A 24,841-nucleotide genomic window follows, 5' to 3' on the forward strand; every position below is an offset into this window, starting at 1 on the left:
TCTGTATTGCTGTTTTTGTTTCTTCTAGGGTTATTTGTGGCCATTCTTGTTGGTTGGTTTGGATGTTCTCTGTTTCTATTTGGCTGATTCATTCAGCATTTTTTTTTTATTAATTATTTTGTTTTTCCCAGATGTTGCTCTAGAAGCTCTACTTCGTCAATTTTAGGGGGCTCTTTGAAATCAACAGACCTTTTCCCTAGTTCTCTATAGAATTTCTTTGTGTTTTCTTTGTCAGTTTTGTTTTGGTGGAAGAACGTTTGTCTCTTATCGAACCTTTTCACTCGTTGGGCTTTTGCTTGTAGTTGTTGTTTCAATTTTTCAATGGCTGTCCAAAGGAGTTGAATTCAGTGCAACTGGACTTGGTATATATCCGTGAAGACGTTTCGCCTCTCATCCAAGAGGCTTCCTCAGTTCGTGCCTTTCTGACTAGACGAAGCTAGTCTGACTGGCTGGTGATGAGACTCAGAATTTATCCTCTTTGGAGTCGTTGTCAGAGCTACAGATGTCCATGGCTCTTTGTGTCTCGAGGTTTACCAACGCCCGTCGCTAACAGAGCCATAGATATGAGTGGCTCTTTTGTGTACCGATGTCCAGCCGCGCCCGTCCTTATCGGAGCTATTGATGTGCGTGGCTCTCCTATGCTCCGATGTCCAGCCGCGCCCGTCGCCATCGGAGCTATTGATTTGCATTTGTTTAGCAGCGACGGTCGTTGGGGGTGTTAGTTTCGACTTCATTATTCAGTGGTCATGAGAGTCGTTGGAGCCGTTAGTGACCGACTGTTGTTCTTGGAGGCTAGGCTTCTCGAGTCTCCTGGGTAGAGATGAAAGGACGGCATTGTAAGTGGGAGATAGGTTGTGTCGCAGACCTCCTCCTCTGTTGAGGGATGGTTTTTCCAGTTTTGCATAGATGGCTTCCTTCACCCCTCTTTCAAACCATCTATCTTCTCTCTCCAAAATGTGTACGTTGCTGTCCTCAAAGGAGTGTGTCTTCTCCTTTAGGTGTAGATAGACTGCTGAGTCTTGTCCTGAGGAGTTTGGCCTTCTGTGTTGGGCCATCCGTTTGTGTAGTGGTTGTTTGGTTTCTCCTATGTATAGGTCAGCGCAATCCTCATTGCATTGTGCAGCATACACCAGATTGCTTTTTTGGGTGTGTGGTACACGGTCTTTGAGATGAACCAGTCTTTGTCAGAGTGTGTTGCTGGGTTTGAAGTATACCGGGATGCGGTGTTTGTTGAAAATTCTCCTGAGTTTCTCGGAGACCCCAGAAACATACGGGATGACCATGCTATTCCTTCTGTTCCTTTTCTCCTCGTCGCTCACCTGGTTGGTCTTCTTGGAACGTGTTGCAGTTTTCACAAAAGTCCAACTGGGGTAGCCGCAGGTTTTTAAAGCTCCCCTCAGGTGTTTGTGTTCTTCTCGTTGGGCCTGAGTGCTGCTGGGCACATTCTCAGCTCTGTGTTTCAAATTTCTGATGACGCTCAGTTTGTGTTCCAGAGGGTGGTGTGAGTTGAAAAGTAGATATTGGTCTGTGTGTGTAGGTTTCCTGTAAACCCCAATGTGGAGGCGCCTGTCTTCCCCAATGTGGACGTCACAGTCCAAGAAGGGCCAACTTTTGTTCTTTACGTCCTCCCTCGTGAACGTAATGTTCGTGTCCACTGAGTTTCAATGGCTGTTAGTATTTGCTCTTTCTGTTAATGTTGTATTTCCTGATTAGTGCTCTTTTTCGTTTTTCTTTGACTGGTTTATCATTTTTAATCTCATTTAGTGTAGATATTTCTCCCCTAATTTTGCATATTTAACTTTCAATTTTCTTTTTCCATTTTGGTTGGTTATTTTCTCTTGGTCTGTTCTTCCTCTTTTGTTTGATGCCCAGTGATTCAGTGATGGCAGAGGCAGTTGCATAGACAAGGTGGTTAATGTCTGTGAGGGACAGCACTTCTGGGAGTTTGTCTTTTATCTGGTTAATGGCTTTGTTTGCTGTTTCTATGGCTGAGTTTGAGTGCTGATCACTTTTTATCTTTGGAATTGGTGGTCTCTGGAGTATTGGGGTTTCTTTGGCTATTTCGTATTTCCTAAGGATGCTTTCTTTCATTGCGCTCACTTTATCATCTTGTTCATCTTTGTTCGGTGGTTTTTGGTCACCTGGTTTATCAGTTCTCTCATTTTTGTGATTCTTATCTTAATGTTGCTCCTCTGGATCTGCATTTGTATCCCTCTCATCAGGTTTTACATTCTCATCTCTCTGCTTTACTCCAGCTTGGATGGCTTGCAGCTCCATTTCGGTTAGTCTTTTCTTATTGACGATATCATGGCGAACATTTGCAAGTTTGTTGGCGTCTAGATTTAGCCTGTTTGTGGGGTTATTGGCATGCCAGATGTCATAGGTGCTTTGAATTACCGATGTTTTTGGGTTGAAGGGAGCAGTGTAGAAGGCTTCCATGACTTCTTCGTACTTTTCCCTAGACCATTTTTGTCAACTGGCTTTAGTGGGATTTTGAGATGGTGCAACATGAGGGCCTCTTTGAGGAATGTCCTCGGTGTGGTGATCCTCAGGTGCCTTTTGGGTAGAGTTTGTTCCAGTAGCACACTTTTCGATCTCAGCCTGGTTCCTCACTGAAGATCGCAGTCCTAAGTAACCCGCGCGACGACCCATGCGGTATGAATACCTGGTAATACAAGTTTCCATAATAAAAGTTTTAGTGAATTTTAGGTTGCACAACCACCAGTATTTTTTCGAGATACCAGCTCTAGGAGAGTTACCGACCGAAGTTAAAGAGCCTCTCCTGCCCATGAGGCAGGCTAACCCCCACCAGATGCCAACCCGGTACTTTAGAGCCTCGGGGCTTTTGTTTTTGTCAGAGCCCCTTTGGCCGCTTGTATTGCTGGCTTGCCATACTTGCGTTGCCCGGTCCATGCCACATGGAGGAGGGGTTGAACTTCTATGGACCTTATTATTATTATTATTAGCTAACTCTTCACATTTAAACACAAATTGAATAGGCAGCTTTTAATCAGAATCAGAAATACTTTATTAATGCCTGAGGGGAAATTCGAAATTGAAGGGTTTCTTCCCTCAGAAATATTTTGTTTAGATGCTGATTGTCAATGAGTTCATAAAATATAATTAGAACTGATGACTTTTTAGATATTATTTTTTAGACTATCTTGGGCCCTGACAGTTCCCCTCTGCACCAGTCACACCAGCCACTAGTCTCACTCACTGAACACACAACTCTGATGTAGTCTGGGAAACGTAGTCCAATAGTAAGCAAAGGTATCGGGATGAAGTAAATCATCAACTTCATTTCCCAAATTCCCACTTTGTTTAGTATGTAAAGGTTCAGACCACTGAGCAGGACACATGGGGGGAGCAAACTTCATTTTTTTCCACAAAAGTTGTTGGGGACACGTCCCCTCCGATCCCCCCCCCAAGGATCTGCGACCAGGGCTGACGCAACCATTCATGGCGTGAAAGCAATTTTTAAGAAAGTCTGAACTGAAATAAGGAAAGGGTAATATGATGCAATGTACTTTGGTAGGATGCTTTTATTGCTTAAGCAATCCAAAATGGGAAGAACAAGAATTATAAGGCAAGAAAGAGCATCGCTGGCAATTTAAATCCACTTTGTTCATTTCAGCCCACAACTCATGAGGATGAATCCTGTGATCTATGTCTCAAAGTCGCTCTCCTCTGTAGCTTGTTAGGAGGTTAAAGCAGCCAGATCATCCAGCTGAGAGCCAACAATGTGATGTGCTCATGGCCTAATTTGCCCATATTGGTTAGGATCTTAACCAGACATTGTGTATGGTGAACAATGTGAAACAATTCGGCCCAATAAAAATGCAATTGTGTGACCAATGAATCTAGACTTTCTACAGAACGTCACACGTGAAAACACCCTAATATTGCAGAGTAAGACTTGCGTTGTGTAATTTTTTTTTTTTTCCCAGGACACTCACTGATCCCTAAATCACTGATTTTGATTTTTAGGGCTCGGGAAACTGTCACGGATTCAAGACCACTTGGGTGAGAGAGTTTTATGCATACCAGATGCTTTGTAATTCATCACTCGTGCCAGTTGCTGCCTCATGACATGGCTGCTGATAAATGTGCGAGGAAAATGTGTGGGTTGCATTGCATTTAAAGCCAAGTTGTGTGCGTGCGTGTGTGTGTGTGTGTGCATCGCTATTATGTCTTCGAAAAGAGGGATAGGGACTAAGAGAGCCTATGAGAAGAAAAGAATTATAAGAGTGGGGAAGGAAGAATAGAGAAAACATAAATTAGGATACATTAAGTAGGTAGGGACAAGGGATAGTGCCATAGAAAAAATTCCCTGCCTTTAATCCAGTCATCCACCCAGGCATTGAACGCAGGATCACATATGAGGCTTAACAAAAGAAGGCAATCATGACAGTATATGGCAATACATTAACCTGAATTCAGTTGCCCTCTGTTGCATTTTGATTTTCTGTTAAGTGGATTAAGGGGGGGAGTCATGCTCCTCAAGCATAAAGAAGATTAAAAGTATAGGGTGGGAGGAAGGGAATAGAAGAGTGAGGAGGATTTATTCTGAGTTGTGATTAGTCTCAGATATTCGCTGTTCACTTTTCGTGTTTGGTGTACCAAATTGATTTATGTTCATCCTGAAAGAGAGAAACGATCTGTCAGCTTACAGACGCGAAGGACTTGTTAACGACATTAGATTATTTATCTATTCATTTATTTACCCCATTATCACACTTTGGAGTTGCGCCTGCACATTATTTCAAGAGCCAGAAAGAAACCATGTCATAATTTCTAAAAAAATAAATAAATGAATAAAACTGCTTTATAAACTTCCAGCAGATTGTATCAGTTGTATTCTAGCCCAAAGGCTTTGACACACTTGGGAGTCTTAAGAACAATGTGGGCTGTTTCCACACCTACACCATCTGGATTCATGTGCAGTTTTTGGACATTTTGTTTAGTTCAGATCATTTCGGCAGATGTGAACCAAAACTGTCTTCCTCCCTTTTATTATTTCTTTCATTCAGTCCATTGTTACTGTTACATAATCCACCAACACCTCCTTAGGAGAAGGGAGCAGCACAAGCCTAGATCAATTTAGGACACATTTTTTTCGGGTTAGAAGGAAAATTAAGAGCTCCAATTATCAGGGCATCACACTACTCAGCCTCCCTGGGAAAGTCTACTCTAGGGTGCTGGAAAGGAGGTGCCAACCAATTGTTGAACCTTGGATCCAGGAGGAACAACGCAGATTCTGTCCTGGCTGTGGAACAATGGACAAAGTCTTTACCCTCATAGAAGTGCTGAGCAAGGCATGGGAGTTTGACCAGCCAGTCTACATGTGTTTTGTGGACTTGGAGAAGGCTTACGGCTGTGTACCTCTGTGGGAGGTAATGCGGGAGTATGGGGCAGTTGCTAAAAGCCATCCGGTCCTTATATATCAAAAGTGAGAGCTGTGTCTGCATTCTTGGCACAAAATCAAACACGTTTTCGATGGGTGTCGGACTCCTCCAAGGTTGTCCCTTTTCTCCAATTCTGTTTGTGATATTCATGGACAGGATCTCAAGGCGCAGTCAAGGTGAGGAGTGTGTCTGTTTTAGGAACCTCAGAATTGCATCTCTGCTCTTCGCAGATGATGTGGTTTTGTTGGCTTCACCAGAACATGACCTCCAGCACGCACTGGGGTGGTTTGCAGCTGAGTGTGAATGGCCGGGATGAGAGTCAGCACCTCCAAGTCTGAGGCCATGGTTCTCTACCGGAAAAATAGTGGATTGCTCCCTAAGGGGTGGGGATGAGTTGTTGCCTCAAGTGAAGACGTTCAAGTATCTTGGAGTCATGTTCACGAGTGAGGGTAGGATGGAGAAGGAGATTGACACGCGGATTGGTCCAGCATCAACAGTAATGCAGACGTTGTACTGAACCACTGTGGTGAAGAGGGAGCTGAGCGTCAATCTTCATTCTAACCCTCACCTGTGGTCATCAGCTTTGGGTAGTGACTGAAAGGGTGAGATCATGGATACAAGCGGCTGAAAATAGTTTCCTCTGTAGGGTGTCTTGGCTCAGCCTTAGAGATAGGGTGAGGAGCTTGGACATCTGGAGGGAACTCGAAGTAAAGCCGTGGCTCCTTTGCGTCAGAAGGAGCCAGTTGAGGTGGTTCGGGCATCTGATTAGGATGACTCCATGGCGCCTTCCTTTGGAGGTTTACCGGGCACGTCCAACTGGGAGGAGACCCCACGGTAAACCCAGGTCTTGCTGAAGGGACTACCTGGCCAATCTGGCCTGGAAAAGTCTTGGGATCCCCCAGGAGGAGCTGGAGGGTGTTGCTGGGGAGAGGGACATTTGGAGTGCCCTACTTAGCTTGCTACCATCGCGACCCAACCCCGGAGAATCAGCTGATGATGAGATGAGATGAGAAGGAAAATTAAGAGATAAGAGATTTGCCATCTGTAAAACACTCGAGCCTACTTTTTGGGATCTTGCTGTTGGCTCCTTGTCTTTTTTTTTATGTTAGCATCTAACCAAGCCATATTGTTTGTAGAAGAAAAAAGAAGAGGACCACTTTATTTTGTCATTGTACAGTTGTTTAGTTACAATGTGTTCTCTGCATTTAACCCATCCTATTGCATAGGAGCAGTGGGCAGCTGCGGCACCCAGGGACCAACTCCAGTTCTTCTTTCCATTGCCTTGCTCAAGGGTGCAGGCAGGAGTATTAATCCTAACATGCATGTCTTTTTGATGGTGGGAGGAAACTGGAGCACCCGAAAGAAAAACCACGCAGACACGGGGAGAACATGCAAATGCCTCACAGAAAGGACTGAGGAGGGCCTGGGGTTTGAACCCAGAATTTTCTTGCTGTGAGGCAACAGTGCTAACCACTGGGCCACCGTGCTGCTCATATATATGCCGTTGTATGTGCAAACAGTAAAAGCTGACTGGAATTGGTTCAGTCCTTACCGGTTATGTAATTTGCCTTTTACATTTTTGCTAAAGACTACTTGAAAAAACATTTTATTTACCTGTTGTTGTTTTTTTGTTTTTTGTTTTTTCCACCTACATGTGGTGGGCTTATGTCTTGTTTCAACATTTGGGACAGAAAAATGCCTTTTAAGGAAGACTGCAGCATTTATTTTTCCCTCTACCTTTCTGTACACTTTGAAAAGATCAAATCCTCATCCTCATCTGTGCTTATCTACCTCTCCCTCTCTCACTTGCGATCTCTCAAGCCCCCCCCCCCCCCGGCAGGGACCATCAGTCCATTATTTTACACTACATCACATCATCAAAGACATCCAACCACAGCACGTGGCAGTGGAGTAGCTCCACCTTAGTCACCTTAATGAATGACAGAATGATACACACATGCACACACACACACACACACACACACACACGCTGACAAATTTACTCAAACACACACATACATTCTCTCATGCTGACAAATTTACTCACACACACACACTTACACATATGCTGACAAATTTACTCAAACACACACACACATGCTGGCAAATTTATTCAAACACACATGCATGCACTCATGCTGACAATTTTACACACACACACACACACGCACACACTTCTCCCCCGTCCCTCTAATCAGGCCCACTCTACTGTTTCTCTTGCACAGACAGTGTGATTAATTTGCTCCTCTGCCTCCTGATGAAGGAGACTACTTTTGTGCTTGCAGGGAACCCCTGAGAGTCTCCTGTTGAATAATTTTTTATCCTCTCCCTCCATTAGTTATCGGCAAGGCCTTTTTTATTTTTTTCTCCTTAAATCATGAGCCAGGGACCAGCAGACGTATAGCGTTGAGTCTAATGGGAACTTACATATCTGACAAAAGAGGCGTTTGGGTACCAGGTTGAAAATGTTTGAGAGGCCCTTCATTGTACATTTAATTCCAACTTAATTTCCCTAAATGAGAGAATTTGATTGTTTTCATTTTTTTTTGTAACACCTCTAAAACGTAGATATTCCTCTGCGGGCAGCTTGTGCGGCTCCCCCTAAAGCAGATGTAGTTATTAATCATGCTGAAGAATACTATATAAACTGGTATGGCGATATGGCTGTAAGGCTGTTTGCAAACTTTGTCCCACCTCAAATTAAGTCTGACAAACTCAGGATGAGCCACGTCTCTATACCTACGTTTATTTCATCTAGCATCTGACTGTACTTTCCTTTGAGTAGGTGTAAGTGGGCCTGTTGGGGATTAAATGGAGAGGCGCTTGTTGACTGTCAGCTCCTGCCGCTCTGTGCCGCTGCAATTTAACGGTCTCAGGGGTTCAGGAAGCATTTCGATTATATAAGCAACACTGTTCTCTATTGGGGATGGGTCATCCAACCTATCCTGGTCCCGTGGGGTGGAGGCGATGAACATCGCAGACTGGATGAAGATAATACTACCAATAAGAGTCACAGATCTACTGGCATGTTTAAATAGTCGTAGGAGATGCCGTAAAAGCTCATAACAAAAAGCTTTTGAATAGTGTGAAGTATTTTTTTTATTTTTTAAAATTTTAATATATTTTATTGATCCCCGTAGGGCAATTACGCTCCCCGTTTAACCCACCCTAGCTGTGTAGCTAGGAGCAGTGGGCAGCCACTGTGCAGTGCCCGGGACCCAATTCCAGTTCGTCTTACCATGCCTTGCTCAGGGGCACCGACAGGAGTATAAATCCTAATATGCATGTCTTTTTTGGTGGTGGAGGAAACCGGAGCACCCAGAGAAAACCCCACCGCAGACACGGGGAGAACATGCAAACTCAACACAGAGGACGACCTGGGATGACCCCCAAGGTTAGACAACCCTGGGTTTCGAACCCAGGACCTTCTTGCTGTGAGGTGACCACGCTAACCAGTGGGCCACCATGCCGCCCAAAAATAAATTATTTTTTGCAGAAAGCTATGAACAACCATTGCACAATAAGCACATTTCTGGCACCAAGAGCTATGTAACTGTATGGCGCAGTGCAGGATGAAGCTGAATATAAACAAATGATTAATAAATTATTGTGTGCAGCAGGAAATTATGAACAACTATTGCAAATTATATTGTTCAATGCAAGATGAAGTTGAATATAGATATAAATATGAGGCAGTGTAGGATAAAGTTGAATATGAATAAATGATGATGCACAGATGGAAATCATGTAGAACTTCTGCACAATGAACATGCGATGAAGTTGAAAATAAGTAAAGGATCATGTTCAGAATGCAATTATGTAAAGATTTTGCATTGTTAACATGTTCACAACATTTAGGTATTACTGATCACAGTTGCCATGAGTGGTGAGAGTTGTTTGTGTAGTAAGTGGTTTTGGACACAGCGCTGGTCCTCCAGAGAGGGGGCATCCTCACTAGTGCCAGGACCTATCAATGGCAGTGATTGTTTTTACAGTTTGACATGGTTTCACTGCTTATCATCAACAAAACTTCTAAGTTATTGTATTGTTGGTTTGTTATCAGTAACAACTAAAATGAAAATGTTACTCTCCAGTGTTCACTTGCTGGGATGGGCTCCAGCATCCCTGCAACCCTGAGGAGGATGAGCGGTTTGGTTAATGGATGGAGGATTAAATTAATCGATTGTACATCTCAGAATCAACCAAAAAATTTCCACGATGTCTATAATGCAGGGCTCTACACTAACTTTTCCCCCCAAGGAGTACATGTGCTCCGAAATGAAAAAAAAAAAAACAAATTAGGAACACAGTAAAAAATGTTGTAGAGTTACTTTCGCTAAAGATTTTGGTGTTGAAGTTACATATTAGAAGAAAAGTACGACGTCCCACTTTTCTAAAAATATTGTTTGGAATAAAATATCAAATTTAGTTTGAGGCTTTGATGCATTCCTTGATCCATTTTATTTAAAATGTATTATTTAAGTCAATGAAGTTCAATAACTCAAATCCACAATCTTTCCTGGACCCTGAAAGTTTTTGTTTTTTTGGTGTCCGTGCCTATTTTTTTCTAAGCAAAATTAGTAAGTATGTTGTTGATTTCTTTAGATGTTGAGTCCTGGACAAATGATTATAAAACAGGGTAAAAAAAGTCTTGAAATACCTTCAGCCTTGGTTAAGAGGATTCTACCAAAAATAGATAAATCACATTGCAGCCACATATTCATGATAGATTTTGTCTTTTTAAGTCTAGGAAGAAAGTTGAGTTGTCTGGATAACATACATTTTGTCACATCAATGCCTAAATATTCGACAGTTTGTTTTTTTTCCCCACTGGAATGTTCGTTGCAGTGGTGCTTGAAAGTCTGTGAACCCTTTAGAATTTTCTATATTTCTGCATAAATATGACCTAAAACATCATCAGATTTTCACACAAGTCCTAAAGGTAGATAAAGAGAACCCAATTAAACAAATGAGACAACAATATTATACTTGGTCATTTATTTATTGAGGAAAATTATGCAATATTACATATCTGTGAGTGGCAAAAGTATGTGAACCTTTGCTTCAGTATCTGGTGTGACCCCGCCTTGTGCAGCAATAACTGCAACTAAATGTTTCTGGTAACTGTTGATCAGTCCTGCACATCGGCTTGAAAGAATTTTAGCCCATTCCTCCATACAGAACAACTTCAACTCTGGGATGTTGGTGGGTTTCCTCACATGAACTGCTCACTTCAGGTCCTTCCACAACATTTCAATTGGATTAAGGTCAGGACTTTGACTTGACCATTCCAAAACGTTAACTTTATTCTTCTTTAACCATTCTTTGGTAGAACAATTTGTGTGCTTAGGGTCGTTGTCTTGCTGCATGACCCATGTTCTCTTGAGATTCAGTTCATGGACAGATGTCCTGATATTTTCCTTAAGAATTCGCTAGTATAATTCAGAATTCATTGTTCCGTCAATGATGACAAGCCGTCCTGGCCCAGATGCAGCAAAACAGGTCGAACCATGATACTACCACCACCATGTTTCACAGATGGGATAATGTTCTTATGCTGGAATGCAGTGTTTTCCTTTCTCCAAACATAATGCGTCTGATTTAAACCAAAAAAGTTCTATTTTGGTCTCATCCGTCCACAAAACATTTTTCCAATAACATTCTGGCTTGTCCACGTGATCTTTAGCAAACTGCAGACGGGCAGCAATGTTCTTTTTGGAGAGCAGTGGCTCTCTCCTTGCAGCCCTGCCATGCACACCATTGTTGTTCAGTGTTCTCCTGATGGTGGACTGATTAACATTAACATTAGCCAATGTGAGAGAGGCCTTTAATTGCTTAGAAATTACCCTGGGTTCCTTTGTGACCTGACTGCCTATTACACGCCTTGCTCTTGGAGTGATCTTTGATGGTCGACCACTCCTGGGAAAGGTAACAATGGTCTTGAATTTCCTCCATTTGTACACAATCTGGCTGACTGTGGCTTGGTTGAGTCCAAACTCTTTAGAGATGGTTTTGTACCCTTTTCCAGCCTGATGAGCATCAACAGAGTTTTTTCTGAGGACCTCGGAAATATACTTTGTTCTTGCCGTGATACATTTCCACAAACATGTGTTGTGAAGATCAGACTTTGATAGAGCACGGTTCTTTAAATAAAACAGGGCGCCCACTCACACCTGATTGTCATCCCATTGATTGCAAACACCTGACTCTAATTTCACCTTCAAATGAACTGCTAATCCTAGAGGTTCACATACTTTTGCTACTCACAGATATGTAATATTGGATCATTTTCCTCAGTAAAAATGACCAAATATAATATTTTTGTCTCATTTGTTTAATTGGGTTCTCTTTATCTACTTTTATGATGTGTGACAATCTGATGATGTTTTAGATCGTATTTATGCAGAAATATAGAAAATTCTAAAGGGTTCACAAACTGTCAAGCACCATTGTACACATGCGCTCATCATCTGTATCAGTAAGACTCAATATTTCACATTTTCCTAAGTTAAGATGCAATCCTGAAGCTCTAGAGAATTCATTGTTCAGTTGTATAGTCGGTTCAATTTGGTGATTATCTTTCAGAAAAAGCGCTGTATCATCTGCTAGCTGGATAATTTGAATTTCTCCCTGAAATATAGATAGACCATATATATCGGGACTATTCAAAATCTTTAACGAAAGTAACTGCAACAATAAGAAATATAAAGGGGGAAATTGGGCAGCCCTGACGCACAGATCTGTTACAGTTTTTCACAATTGTTTAAACACATTAATTGGAACATCAGACACAATGTGCACAACCTGAAACTCATGTACCAACTGCCTAAACCAATTCTGCTGAACTCCAAGCACATTTCCTGCTTTAGACTCAGATTCCCATTCCATACCACACATTTTTCACAACTCTACACACAATTCTCTATATCTTGCACACTCTTCCTGAATTCCCTCTCTTGGTGTTCACACAGAACACACTGCCAATCACATTTCTAAGCTCCAAAGGCTGTTGTGCCATCTGCAATCAGCAATTTGCCATAGAAGGGTCACAGATGAGCTTCTGGTTTGTTTGGAGAACAATGGATGGTGGCAACATTGAAGAGAGAGGTGAGCAGCAAGGCAGAGGAGTGACAGTAAGAGGAGGAGGAGGTGGAGGAGGAAGAGGACAAGAAGGAGGAGGACAAGGAGAACGAGGAGGAAGAGGAGGAGGAAGGAGAAGAACCATAATCTCTGATGAGATTAGGGCCACTGTCATTGATCATGTGGTCAACCATGGTTTGGCCATGAGGGAGGCTGGCCAGAGGGTCCAACCCAACCTGAGTCGCTTCTCGGTTGCCTCAATACGTAATTCGGACTTTCAGAAATGAGCATAGGTAAGAAACCTACTCACCTTACTGTAGTACTGCATATCAATACAGTATTCAATGAGTGTTGCAAGGACCTTGCTGTATTTGTATCTATTTGTATCTTTTGCAGAACTGCAAGATTACCACAGCGTGGTGGAAGAGGAAGACTCCACAGATGAGCAGGAGACTGCAGTAGTCAACATGGTGCTGGCGAACAATGTCATAACTCTCCGACAAATCCAAGATGCAATCATTGCAGACCAACACCTATTCCAAAATATAGCAACAGTGAGTTTATCTACACTGGACCGTGTTCTCCAACGCAATTGTGGTAATATTTTACAGCCAACAGGTGAAAGTGTAACACTGAACATGCAAAGGCATGATTCTACTGATAAAGCATTCATATAGGGCCGGTTTCACAGACAAGGCTTTATCCTAGTCCCAGACTAAAATGTCTGTTTGAGTTGTCTTAACTCAAAGTGACTTGCACAGACACATCTTAAAATAGTCCTAGATTTAGCCTGTTCTGGATTAAACTAAACTGACTGTGAGAAGGAGGATCATAGTTACTCTAGGACTAAATTGAAGCTTAAATTAATCCTTCAAAGAGGCAGGTTTAATTTCTGCTTAGCAGTTTGCGAGGGAGCATGGACTACTTGGAATATCTAAATGAAGACCAACATGCAATACAGAGGCCAGCCAGATGAGTACTTGTGGATAGAAGTAATTCATTAAATTACTTTGATGAAATAACTTTTCAAGACCACTTTCGTATGTATAAAGAAAATGCGCTGGAGATCATATCTTTGCTTGATCCTAGACTTTCCTCTCTGTCTCAAAGAGGAAGGCCGTTACCCAGTTCTCTCCAAGTTCTGATCACTTTGAGATTTCTGGCTTCTGGAATGTTTCATCGTGAAACTGGTGATTTATGTGGTGCCAGTGAAGCAACTGTGTGTAGAATAGTTCACACAGTCTGTAGGGCCATTTGTGAACTGAGGAATATTTACATAAAGTTTCCTGATGCTCCTGGCCAAGCCAACTATAAAGTGCAATTCTATGAATATGGGCACTTCCCAGGAGTGATTGGCTGTATAGATGGAGATGGATGTCATGTTCCCATCAAGTGTCCATCAACTCCTGATGCTGAGGAGTACAGGAACCGCAAGAACTGGTTTTCCATCAATGTTCAGGGTGTATGCACTCCTAATTTAGAGTTTTCTAACATTGTTGCCCGTTGGAAAGGTGCAACTCACGATTCAAGGATTTTTCTCAACTCTTCATTGTGTGCTCAGTTTCAGAGAGGACAACATAGTGGACTACTCCTTGGTGACAGTGGGTATGGTCAGAGTAACTTTTTATTCACCCCATACATAAATCCCACAACAGCTGAGCAGCAAAGATACAACAGAACTCATATCCGCACTAGAGGGCTGGTCGAGTGTATGTTTGGAGTATGGAAAAATCGATTCCAGTGTTTACGCAATACATTTCGTTTTGAGCTAAGAAGATGCTGCAAGGTGGTAATTGCTACAGCTGTGCTCCACAACTACCTGAGACAGCATTGCTGTCCTGATCCTCCAATGGAAGACCAGGATCAAACAGATGTGCCCATGGCTGAGGCAGGGAATGACCAAAGAGGACTTGCATACAGAGCTGCTTTCACATTGCAGCACTTCAGCTAGATGAGATGCATTTAAATATGGAATGTATTCATTATGGACTATTTTTGCTTGGATAATGTTTTTCTGTACATACTGTGCAGCAAATTAAATGAGTGACTAAACCAAAGCTGGTTTAAAATGTAGTTTGTGGTGATTAAAATACTCAAACTCATGAATATGCAAATGACAAAACATTTATTTATTTTTACGTATATTGTTCATCATGACTGGCAATCACAATTTTCTCATTACTGTATCTTTTTTGGATAGCTCTCTCTTCCAACTTCATATTGTGGGGTACTTGGGATTTAGTAGCCCCCCATCTATTTTTTATTTTATATACTTACCTTCTATTTTATATACTTACCTTCTATTTCATATACACTGCTCAAAAAAATAAAGGGAACACCTAAAAACACAATATAGACCTCGATGAATGAAATATTTCAGCTGAAAATCTTTATTTATTAGACAGAGGAATGTGTTTAGAGCAAAATAACCTAAGAATGATCAATGGAAATCAAAATCATTAGCCCATTAAGGTCTGGATTCAGAATCATACTCAAAATCAAAGTGGAAAATGAGAACATACGACGGATGGTCTCCTGAGGGGACGACGGATGGTCTCCTGAGGGATCTCCTCCCAGACCTGGATCAAGGCATCGGTCAACTCCTGGACAGTCTGTGGTGGTACGAGACATGATGTCCCAGAGGTGCTCGATTGGATTCAGGTCTGGGGAACGTGCAGGCCAGTCCATAGCATCAATGCCCTCGACATACAGGAACTGCTGACACACTCTGGCCACATGAGGACGAGCATTGTCATGCATGAGCAGGAACCCCGGGCCCACTGCACCAGCATATGGTCTGACAATGGGTCTGAGGATCTCATCCCGGTACCTAATGGCAGTCATGGTACCTCTGGCTAGCACGTAGAGGTCTGTGCGGCCCTCCAAGGATATGCCTCCCCAGACCATCACTGACCCACCGCCAAACCGGTCATGCTGGAGGATGTTGCAGGCAGCAGAACGTTCTCCACAGCATCTCCAGACTCTCTCACATCTGTCACATGTGTTCAGTGTGAACCTGCTCTCATCTGTGAAGAGCACAGGGCGCCAATGGCGAATCTGCCAACCAAGATGTTCTCTGGCAAAGGTCAATCGGGCTGCACGGTGTTGGGCTGTGAGCACAGGCCCCAATTGTGGACGTCGGGCCCTCATACCATCCTCATGCATTCTGTTTCTCACTGTTTGAGCAGAAACCTGCACATTAGTGGCCTGTTGAAGGTCGTTTTGTAGGGCTCCGGCAGTGCTCCTGCTGTTCCTCCTTGCACAAAGGACCAGATAGCGGTCCTGCTGCGGGGTTGTTGTCCTCCTGCGGCCCCCTCCACGTCTCCTGGTGTACTGGCCTGTCTCCTGGTACCTCCTCCATGCTCTGGACACTGTGCTGGGAGACACATCAAATCTTCTTGCCACAGCACGCATTGATGTGTCATCCTGGATGAGCTGCACTATCTGAGCAACTTCTGTAGGTTGCAGATACCGCCTCATGCCACCTCTAGTGGTGAGGGCACTAGCAAAATGAAAAACTAACCAAAGATCGGCCAGAAAAGATGAGGACAGGCAAATGGTCTGTGGCCACCACCTGCAAATCCATTCCTTTTATAGGGGTTGTCTTGCAAATTGTCTAATTTACCAACAGGTGAAATTGATTCACAAATCAGTGTTGCTTCCTAACTGGACAGGTTGATATCTCAAAAGTGTGATTGACTTGGAGCTACATTGCATTGCTTATGTGTTCCCTTTATTTTTTTGAGCAGTGTACTTACCTTCATTGACCACTCACTACTAGTAAAGAGGAGAATTGTCTGCTGTGTTGTTGTGATAGCCTGTTCTCGCCACAGGAGGGCACTGCAGGTTAATTGCTTCTAGCCTGTGTGACGTAGTGCTGGCTCTCTCGGTGCACTCTGGGGCATTCGGGTAGAATCGTCAGATGAGTGTTGCCTTTCGTATAGTGAGCCATGCTCTGAAACATGTCCTCTGTAATGTCTATTTGACAGATGGAGTAAAACAACAAAAACACCAGCCCTTGTAAGTGTCATTCTTATCAAGTGTGCTACAATATCCAATTCAACCTGTAGAATTCTCATTTTCATTTCATGTTTTTCCTTCAGATATTTCATTTTATGCCCATGAAATTCTCTGGCTAACTTTTCATGCATGGTCATCTTTTTTGTTCTCTGTTGAGACGTGGCAGCAGCATCTTCTCTGAAGGATGTTATAGTAGATGTAGAGGGCCCACACTCACTGGACACTGCAGGCTCTTCCACACTGCTCAGATTCCTTTTTCCTCTGGAAAAACAACACTGTTAGAAGCACAAATGAACTCATATGGTCCATAGAATGGAAGAAGAATAAAGATTGACACAGTCAGTGTAATACATTTACTAAAGGAAGTAACCAATTTACTTTCTTTGGTATATTTACCATTTGGGCTCAGTTCTTCATCTGAACTATCCAAATGCTCATCGTCTGGTATACCATCCAGAGGTTGCTGGGGTTCAATAATTCCAGACAGCAAGTCACTCAATTCATCAGCCTTGTCTTTTTTGGTGGTCCACCACCAGTATTAAATCTCTCTCTTCTGGTCTTTGCATTTTCTCTTTTTAAAGCCAGTTTAATATTCTCCCGCAGAGTCTAAAGGCAGATATCACTCAATATTAATAATGTCAAAAATATGAATATGATAAATGTGGAATACTGATAATAATGTAGATTTCTCACCTGATGTTGTTGTACTGTTCTTGTGGTTACATTTTCATTTGCATTGAATTCACTGCAAATTGCGGCCCAAGCATTCTTTTTCTTTTGCTCAGTAGCAGTAGTATGGTTTTTACTTTCAATAACTGGATGGTTTGATAAAATTTGTTTAAGTAGCGTTTTTTCATACTCACTTAAGTTTTTTGAATGAATTCTTTTTGCCTCTGCCATAGTTATGTCTCAGGATTCATACCATTAAATTGTGTTTTCGATTCCACTCCGGTTTTTTATGAGCACCATGAGACGAACAGCATGTGCTCATACTTAACCTGATGAGGTTTAACCCAGGTGCTCTCATTTAGATTTACTTATCTTACTCCAGGACTCCATAGTCTTCAACTAACTAAACCAAATTTAAGATACGTTCATGGAGGCTACTTAAATGTCCTAGTTTAACTAGTATGGATTAAGGACTGATCCTGGCTTGATTTAAGCCTTGTCTGTGAAACCGGCCCTATGTTACTATTGATACCCTTGTATAACATTTTTACTACTGAAATTAAGTTTTCACCAAAGCCAAACAAATTTAAAGCCTTATATATAAATGGGTGTTCTACTGTATCGAACGCTTTATTAAAGTCAAAAAATACAATGACCACCTGTGACTCCACATATTCTTAGTCGTCAAGTAAATCTGAAACTAATTGTTACTTATATGATGGTTGGCTATAAAACCTGTTTGGGTTTCATTTATAATCTCGCCGAGATTTCTTTTTAAGCGTCTAGCAAATACAAGCGCAAGTAATTTATAGTCGACATTCAGAAGTGTGATCAGTCTCCAGTTTTCTATCAACAGTGTATCTTCGTTTGGCTTAGGTATCAAACTAATTATTCCTTGTCTCATTGTGGTTGTCATCTCTTTTTTGGCAATACATTCTTTATACATTTCCATGAGTGGGATTTCAGTAATATCCCAAAAGCACAGGTAAAATTCAGTAGATCAACCGTCAATCCCTGGGGATTTTCCAGTTTTTATGTTTCAAGGCCTCTACAAATTCCCTAGTTGAGATAGATTTTTCCACAGCTGGTTTTAAATTGTTCAGAAATTGCAGGAATACAATTTTTAATGTTTTCAAAGAACTCACAATGCTCTGGTTCAAACTTGGATTTATATAATTCTATGTAAAAGTATCCTAAATGTTCTGTTATGTATTTGGGGTTAGTGCTAATGCTGTTATTTATTCTCAGGGCAGAGATGTGTTTTGTTTTGTTTTTTGTTTTTTATAGTTACGTTTTTCCAACGCAAAAACGAAACAAAACTGGTGCTTTTTTCACAATTTTCTAACCATCTTGCCCTGGGTCGTATAAAGGAGGTTTCATGGCTATGCCTATGGACTACTCACCTTTACAGCAGAAACAGATCACCAATCACTCATTTCAATCTTCAGAAAAAACCTGAACGACATGTCACCCTGGATCCAGCGGATGATGATGATGATGAGGCTGCAAAGATATGATATAGATCTAGTCTACACGCCAGGTAAATACATCATTCTGGCTGATGCACTGACCCGAGCACCTGCACCATTCACAAAGACACAGGTCAGCACCATCTCGGTGGATGTGGAAATGCATGTTAACTTGATTGCTTCCTCCCTCCCAGTGTCAGACACGATGTACAGGAAGATTGCACTAGAAACAGAAAAAGACATGACATTGCAGACAGTGATGGCCAAACTCCAGCATGGGTGAACAAAAGGTAAACTCCACAATTCTATCCTATCAGGGCAGAATTGAGCGTGGTCAACGGCCTACTGCTGAGGCAATCATTCCAGAGTCTATGCGCCAAGAGATGCTCAGCAGGATCCACGAGGGTCACCTTTGCACTGAAAAGTGCAAAAGAAGGGCTAGGGAAGCTGTTTATTGGCCAGGCATAAATAGAGACATTGAGACACCGATTAGTAAATGTGGCACATGTCAAAGACACCATCGCTAGAGGCCTGGAGCTGATGCACTGGAGGTGTAAACACATTAACTTTTGGAAACGAGGGAGACAAAAACAAGCTGGATAAAGTCATCCAGAAATTTGACGAACACTGCCTGTCAAAAAAGAATGAGATTTACGTGAAGTATGTGTTTAGATCGCGGATGCAACGCGAAGGAGAGACTTTTAATAGTTGTCTCACAGATCTTAAGCTAAAGGCTAGTACCTGTAACTTCAATGCACTGAACGAGTCAGTGATCAAATTGTGTTAGGAACATGTGACAGCCATGGAGCAGACAAGACGTGATTAAATACACAGAGACAAGATATACTTTTCAGCTTGATTTATTACATAACAGCATTACATGGTACCAGGGGAACCCTCTACAATAAACAAGCTATACAAATACTGCCACCTACTGGCCCGGTTTGCACATATCATTCATTACACCTTTCACTTAGATGTCCACTGAAGAACAAGGAGAGGGATGACACACTAGTCTAGTGCATCAAAATGTAAACATTTTTTTCCCTCCCCACTATAATTCTGAGCGGCCCAAATGGCCAGTGGTCGGCCGCAGCCCTTCAGGCATTTGCCCAAATTCCAGATAGCTAGTCCCTCGCTGATCTACTACTACCACTACTACTCCTACTACTTTCGGCTGCTCCCGTTAGGGGTCGCCCACAGCGGATCAGCCGTTTCCATTTCGTCCTGTCTCCTGCATCTTCCTCTGTCACACCAGCCACCTGCATGTCTTCCCTCACCACATCCATAAACCTCCTCATTGGCCTTCCTCTTTTCCTCTTCCCTGGCAGCTCCATATTGAGCGTCCTTCTCCCAATATACCCAGCATCTCTCCTCCACACATGTCCAAGTCATCTCAATCTTGCTTCTCTTGCTTTTCCTCGCTGATGATACTGTTTAATATGAAATCTCTATAGTTTTATTTTTTGACAGTTTTCAAAGGCATTGTCATAATCACAGTCATAGAGATTGTACAGTATGCAAAAAATTAAAAAAATACTCCCAGGTGGTCCAGGTGAGACATAGCAATTGTACTGGACACGCCCTTGCTATGATGGGCACAATGAGTTCAGACATCCTGAACTCATTTTGGGTCTGACACAATGTGTGTCTGACATGCTTGTGTAAGAAGTCAGGTTGTTGTGAAGCGTCTAGTGTGTTGGTGTAGTGTTCTGTGCCTGTCACGTCTGTTGACGTTGTCATCTCTGAGGGCATGAATACCGGCTCGACTAGACTCATTTCACGGAGAAAAATCACGCGTGCACTTCATCGGTGTTGCTGTAACCGGGATGCTTTCTTTATTTTGCGCATGCTCTTTTATATGCCACAGGGCAATACAACAGCGCCCTCTAGTGGTGGCATCGGTATAAGAGCACATAAACATAACCTTGGTTTAGCCAATATTGTAACAACGTCTCACTCTCAATCTTCACCGCTGGCTAACAGAAATGCGAACAGGAGAGCTGAGCACGTAAGTCTCTCCCTGCAAGTGCATAGCCTCTCCAACAGCAAGCCCTATGTAGTGCCTCCTCGTGACACACGGTAACTGGGTACACCTTGACCCTGGCTGAACTACCAGGGACTCTGAGGAGGTCTGGCCCCTGGACGTGCGGTACGCAGGCCCACCGGTGTGTGGATATTCCCTGATGCCTACGAACCAGCTCCCATCTATGGGTTAAATAGTGGCCCTGCCTAGTGGATACCTCGGGAGAGGCATAGGCTACGGGAGTAAATCCCTACAGAAAATCACCGTCCGCAGTGCTGTTGTTTTGTTTGTTTCTTTTCTTTTCTTGTTCTTGTTTTTGTTTTTTTGCCTTTTTGTATCTGTTTAAGTGGGAGAGTACTGCTGGCGTCGTGTGTGGCTGCCGCTTCTCCCTATCGTAGCCCCCCTTCCCATCCAACCCTGTATGTGTGTGTTATGTTTATCTGTTGTCTTGTTTCACCCCGTTTATTGTAAAGCGACTTTGAGTGTTAAAAAGCGCTATATAAGTTTAATTTATTATTATTATCCTGCGGTATTGTCTTGACGCATGATCAATAATGCAGGTAAGGACATTCCAGAAGGTTGAATCAGTTCATCTGGACACAAAGTTTGGTGGGAGAAACGTTTCATCACTCGTCTAAGTGACTTCCTCGGTCTCAGCTGACTGTAGATGTCGCCAACCTTGAGCAGTGTTGTTATTTGTCTGAGGGCGGCGCAATAGTTGCTGCAACCCACCGGTAATGTTTTTATCCCTATGCCGTAGCCGTATGCAACGTCACACCCCGGAAGATTTATCCTTTTCCCCCTGACACGTAGCAACCAAGTGCGGTTGGGCTCTGCGTTACATTTGTCAAACCTTAAAGGTAAACGTTGACTGTTTTACTTTGTATATTGATTGTAATTGAGAAGGATGATTTTAAAACACTAAACGATCGTTTTAGACCCAAACCGACATTATGGGCAAGGTCCGTGAGTAAGACAGTTCCCACCGGCTAACGTTAGCCGATGCTAGCTATCAGATTGGCTACAGGGTTAATATTAGCCGCCCACAGATTATTTTGGGAAGCCAGTTAATGAAATGTTAAGAAATGTTTTCCCTTAAATTGCCTTCAGTTTAATCTGTTTTGATTCAATATTAACTTAACGATTGTCGTTAACTGCCAATAAGTCACCTGCGTAATGTTTATGTCTGCTTTGAGACGTGGCAATGGCTCATCACGTAATCAACTGCTAGGTAACTACAAAGAAGAGCCTGCCCGAATTGTACATCTGTTAAGGGCGGTGACGGTACTGGGTTTTTTTTCAACCAATTTTGTAAAACAAGGTGGCGCTAAATGACATGCTTTAAATACCGATTCTATCCCACGTAGTCAGCCTACACCAACTACCCAACATGAAATCCTATCTAGACCTGCAGCCCAGAATGGAGTTCTGCCACGGGTGGTGAAAAGCGTCAGTTAGCTTGCTGCTACAACGCTGAGATTTTCAATCATTATAAATGTAAAATCAGGACAATTCATTAAAAGACAATACTACATTTGTTAATGTTTGTAGGCCAGTGAGTCGTTTTGTCTTAAAATACTTTTCTTGGTTGATGGCAGAGAAAGAAAGAGAGGGAGAGATGTCAGGGTTCGACAACTTCAACACAGACTTTTACCAGTCCAGCTACAGTGTGGATGACCAGGCCCAAAGTGGATATGGCTACGGCAACACAGAAGACCCCTATAACAAGTAAGCCACAGTCCTTACCTGATTACCAATTTTCCCTGAATAACACAAAGTCGTGGAGTAATGGATTTTAGCTCCAGCAGTCACATTTTGCTTTTGTATTCCTGTAGTAATTTCTGAATTCAAATCAATAGTGGTAAACAAATGTTTTTCCTCAGTGTTTGACTGCAGGGAAAAGGTGAACGCTTGGAAAAACAACAATATTATCATTATTGAAACATTTTGCTATCACTGCTTGTGCATCTGATTCTGCTCCAGATTAAAAAAAATAAAATAGGAAAAACAGCATAAATCATGCTAAAGTACTACGGCTACTTAAAAATTAATGTCTCACTGTTTCACTCTTTGATACATTAGTGCTTGAGCGTTATTTAGCCCACTTGCCACATTTTCACATGTAGGTTGATTTTAAAAAAAGAACAGGGTACAGGTTTACTGCACCACCGTGGTTAGTGCTGCCGCCTCACAGCCAGAAGGTCCTGGGTTCGAACCCCGGGGTTGTCCCAGGTCGTCCTCTGTATTGAGTTTGCATGTTCTCCCTGTGTCTGCGGTGGGTTTTCTCTGGGTGCTCCGGTTTCCCCCACCATCAAGAAGAAACATGCATGTTAGGGTTAGTACTCCTGTCTTTGCCCCTTGCATAGACAGTGGGAAAAGACCTGGAATTGGTGCTGCACAGCGGCTGCCCACTGCTCCTGGCTATACAGCTAGGATGGGTTAAATGCAGAATGTAATTTCCCTACAGGGGATCAATAAAGTGCCTCAAAATAAAAATGAAAAATAAAAAACGCCTGGGGCACCTTTTTAGGGGGGAGGGGGAACTGGGGGGAATAGCGTGATCCTCCGTGTGCTACGTCCCCCTAGTGAATGTCCTCACTGTCAGGTGAAAAGAAGTGGCTGGCAACTCCACATGTATCGGAGGAGGCATATGGTAGTCTGCAGCCCTCCCCGGATCGGCAGAGGTGGTGGAGCAGTGATCGGGACGGCTCGGAAGAGTGGGGTAATTGGCCAGATACAATTGGGAAGAAAAAGGGGGGGGGGGGGTCCCCAAAAAAAGAAAAGCCAGGTAAAGTGGTGGGCTTGGGTTTTGATATGATGTGTAAGGGCCATGGTCCAGATATAACAATCAGACACATTTCAGTTATAGTCCATACGGATCAAAATGACATAAAAGCAAACCTCAGTTTCAGTGTCCTGAAATCTTAGCATTTGCATTTTGCTTATATGTTTACTTATGTCTCTTAAAATATGTCCTGTAAATAATGAAAGGCAAAGACTACTGACTGTTCATGCACCCTGTGTTTTAAGACTGTGTTGTGGCCTAAAAGGAGTAGTTCGAATTTTTTTGAAGTGTATTCCCATTGTATACTCTATAATAAGATGTTTATCTTTAAACAAAATTAATAAAATTTTGATTTTTGATTGAAATTTGCTTTGATTTTTGACAAGATAATATAATAAGATCTTGAATCACTGTCAGGTAATTTTTATATTTTTTGTTGATTTATTCTGAATTTTTGAGTAAGGTTCAACAGTGCTATCATTTCAGTGGCTTAGCAAAAAAATGTATGTCAGTTAAATTAAGGACAAATAAATTTTTGAAATGCAAATAAGACTTGGGCAGGAATTCCCAAAAATCAAAATCCATTATTTCTTTAATGGGCTTATATCAGAAGCACAGGTGTTTCTTTGGAAAAAAAAACAGTATTTCTAAATCTCATTTAAATTGCCTGTTGTATCTTTTTTTTCGTCAATTCTGTACTTGCTATACAAACACGACACCTTGACATAATTTTCATATGCTCTTGTCAAAAAATGTCAATGCAGTATTCTTGGTGTGAATACCGTACAATAAAGCCTCTATTTCAGATTTCATCGCTATTTTCTCTGATGTTCTAGATTTGTAATGACCTCTTCTAAAATTGGATGGTATGTGTTGCACTTTTGCAGACTTGTTAGGCTCACTCTTACATACTATATAAAGGTATAGAACTTTATTTGATTCTTCTCTCCTGTCTCAACACCTTTTTTCCTTTATTGACTTCATGTGGTTTTTGCACTAATTTTTATGCACATAGAAATTAAGAAATGTGATAAACAAAGTGCACACAAATTAAATACATAATTTATTATGCTTTTCTTAAATTAGTGTTGTGTCTGTGAGAAGTGCAGTTGACAAATGAATGAGTTCCTGCTTTTGTTTATCTGTGTTTTTTTTTTTTTTTTTGTTTTTGTTTTTTTCAGGCCATACGGTCAGTATGACTACTCCCAGCCCATGGGCTATTCTGCCCCAGGGATGATGCAGCCCCAGCAACCTTACACAGGACAAATCTTCCAGCCGACACAGACCTTCACCCCGTCCCCATCACAGTCAATGTACAGCAGCAGTTTCGACGACGAGCCTCCACTACTGGAAGGTCAGTGAACCCAGAGGTGGTAAGGTTTCT

The 24,841-nt window shown here is 42.2% G+C and overlaps 1 protein-coding gene across 2 annotated transcripts in view; it reads left to right on the plus strand.

Annotated features, from left to right (window-relative positions):
• Positions 1–24,841, plus strand: part of yipf5 (Yip1 domain family, member 5) — a 40,024-nt gene that overhangs the window by 4,452 nt on the left and 10,731 nt on the right. The window contains exons 1-3 of one of the 2 annotated variants that reach the window (XM_056284602.1): positions 21,469–21,532; positions 22,271–22,400; positions 24,639–24,811. In XM_056284602.1, the coding sequence (XP_056140577.1) occupies positions 22,291–22,400; positions 24,639–24,811 (283 nt within the window). In that variant the 5' untranslated portion in view covers positions 21,469–21,532; positions 22,271–22,290. Of the gene's footprint in view, positions 1–21,468; positions 21,533–22,270; positions 22,401–24,638; positions 24,812–24,841 lie in introns of those variants that run through there. The other variant, XM_056284603.1, reaches the window with a different exon arrangement.

Source organism: Lampris incognitus, chromosome 8 (assembly GCF_029633865.1).
Source record: "Lampris incognitus isolate fLamInc1 chromosome 8, fLamInc1.hap2, whole genome shotgun sequence".
NCBI classification, from domain to species: Eukaryota; Metazoa; Chordata; class Actinopteri; order Lampriformes; family Lampridae; genus Lampris; species Lampris incognitus.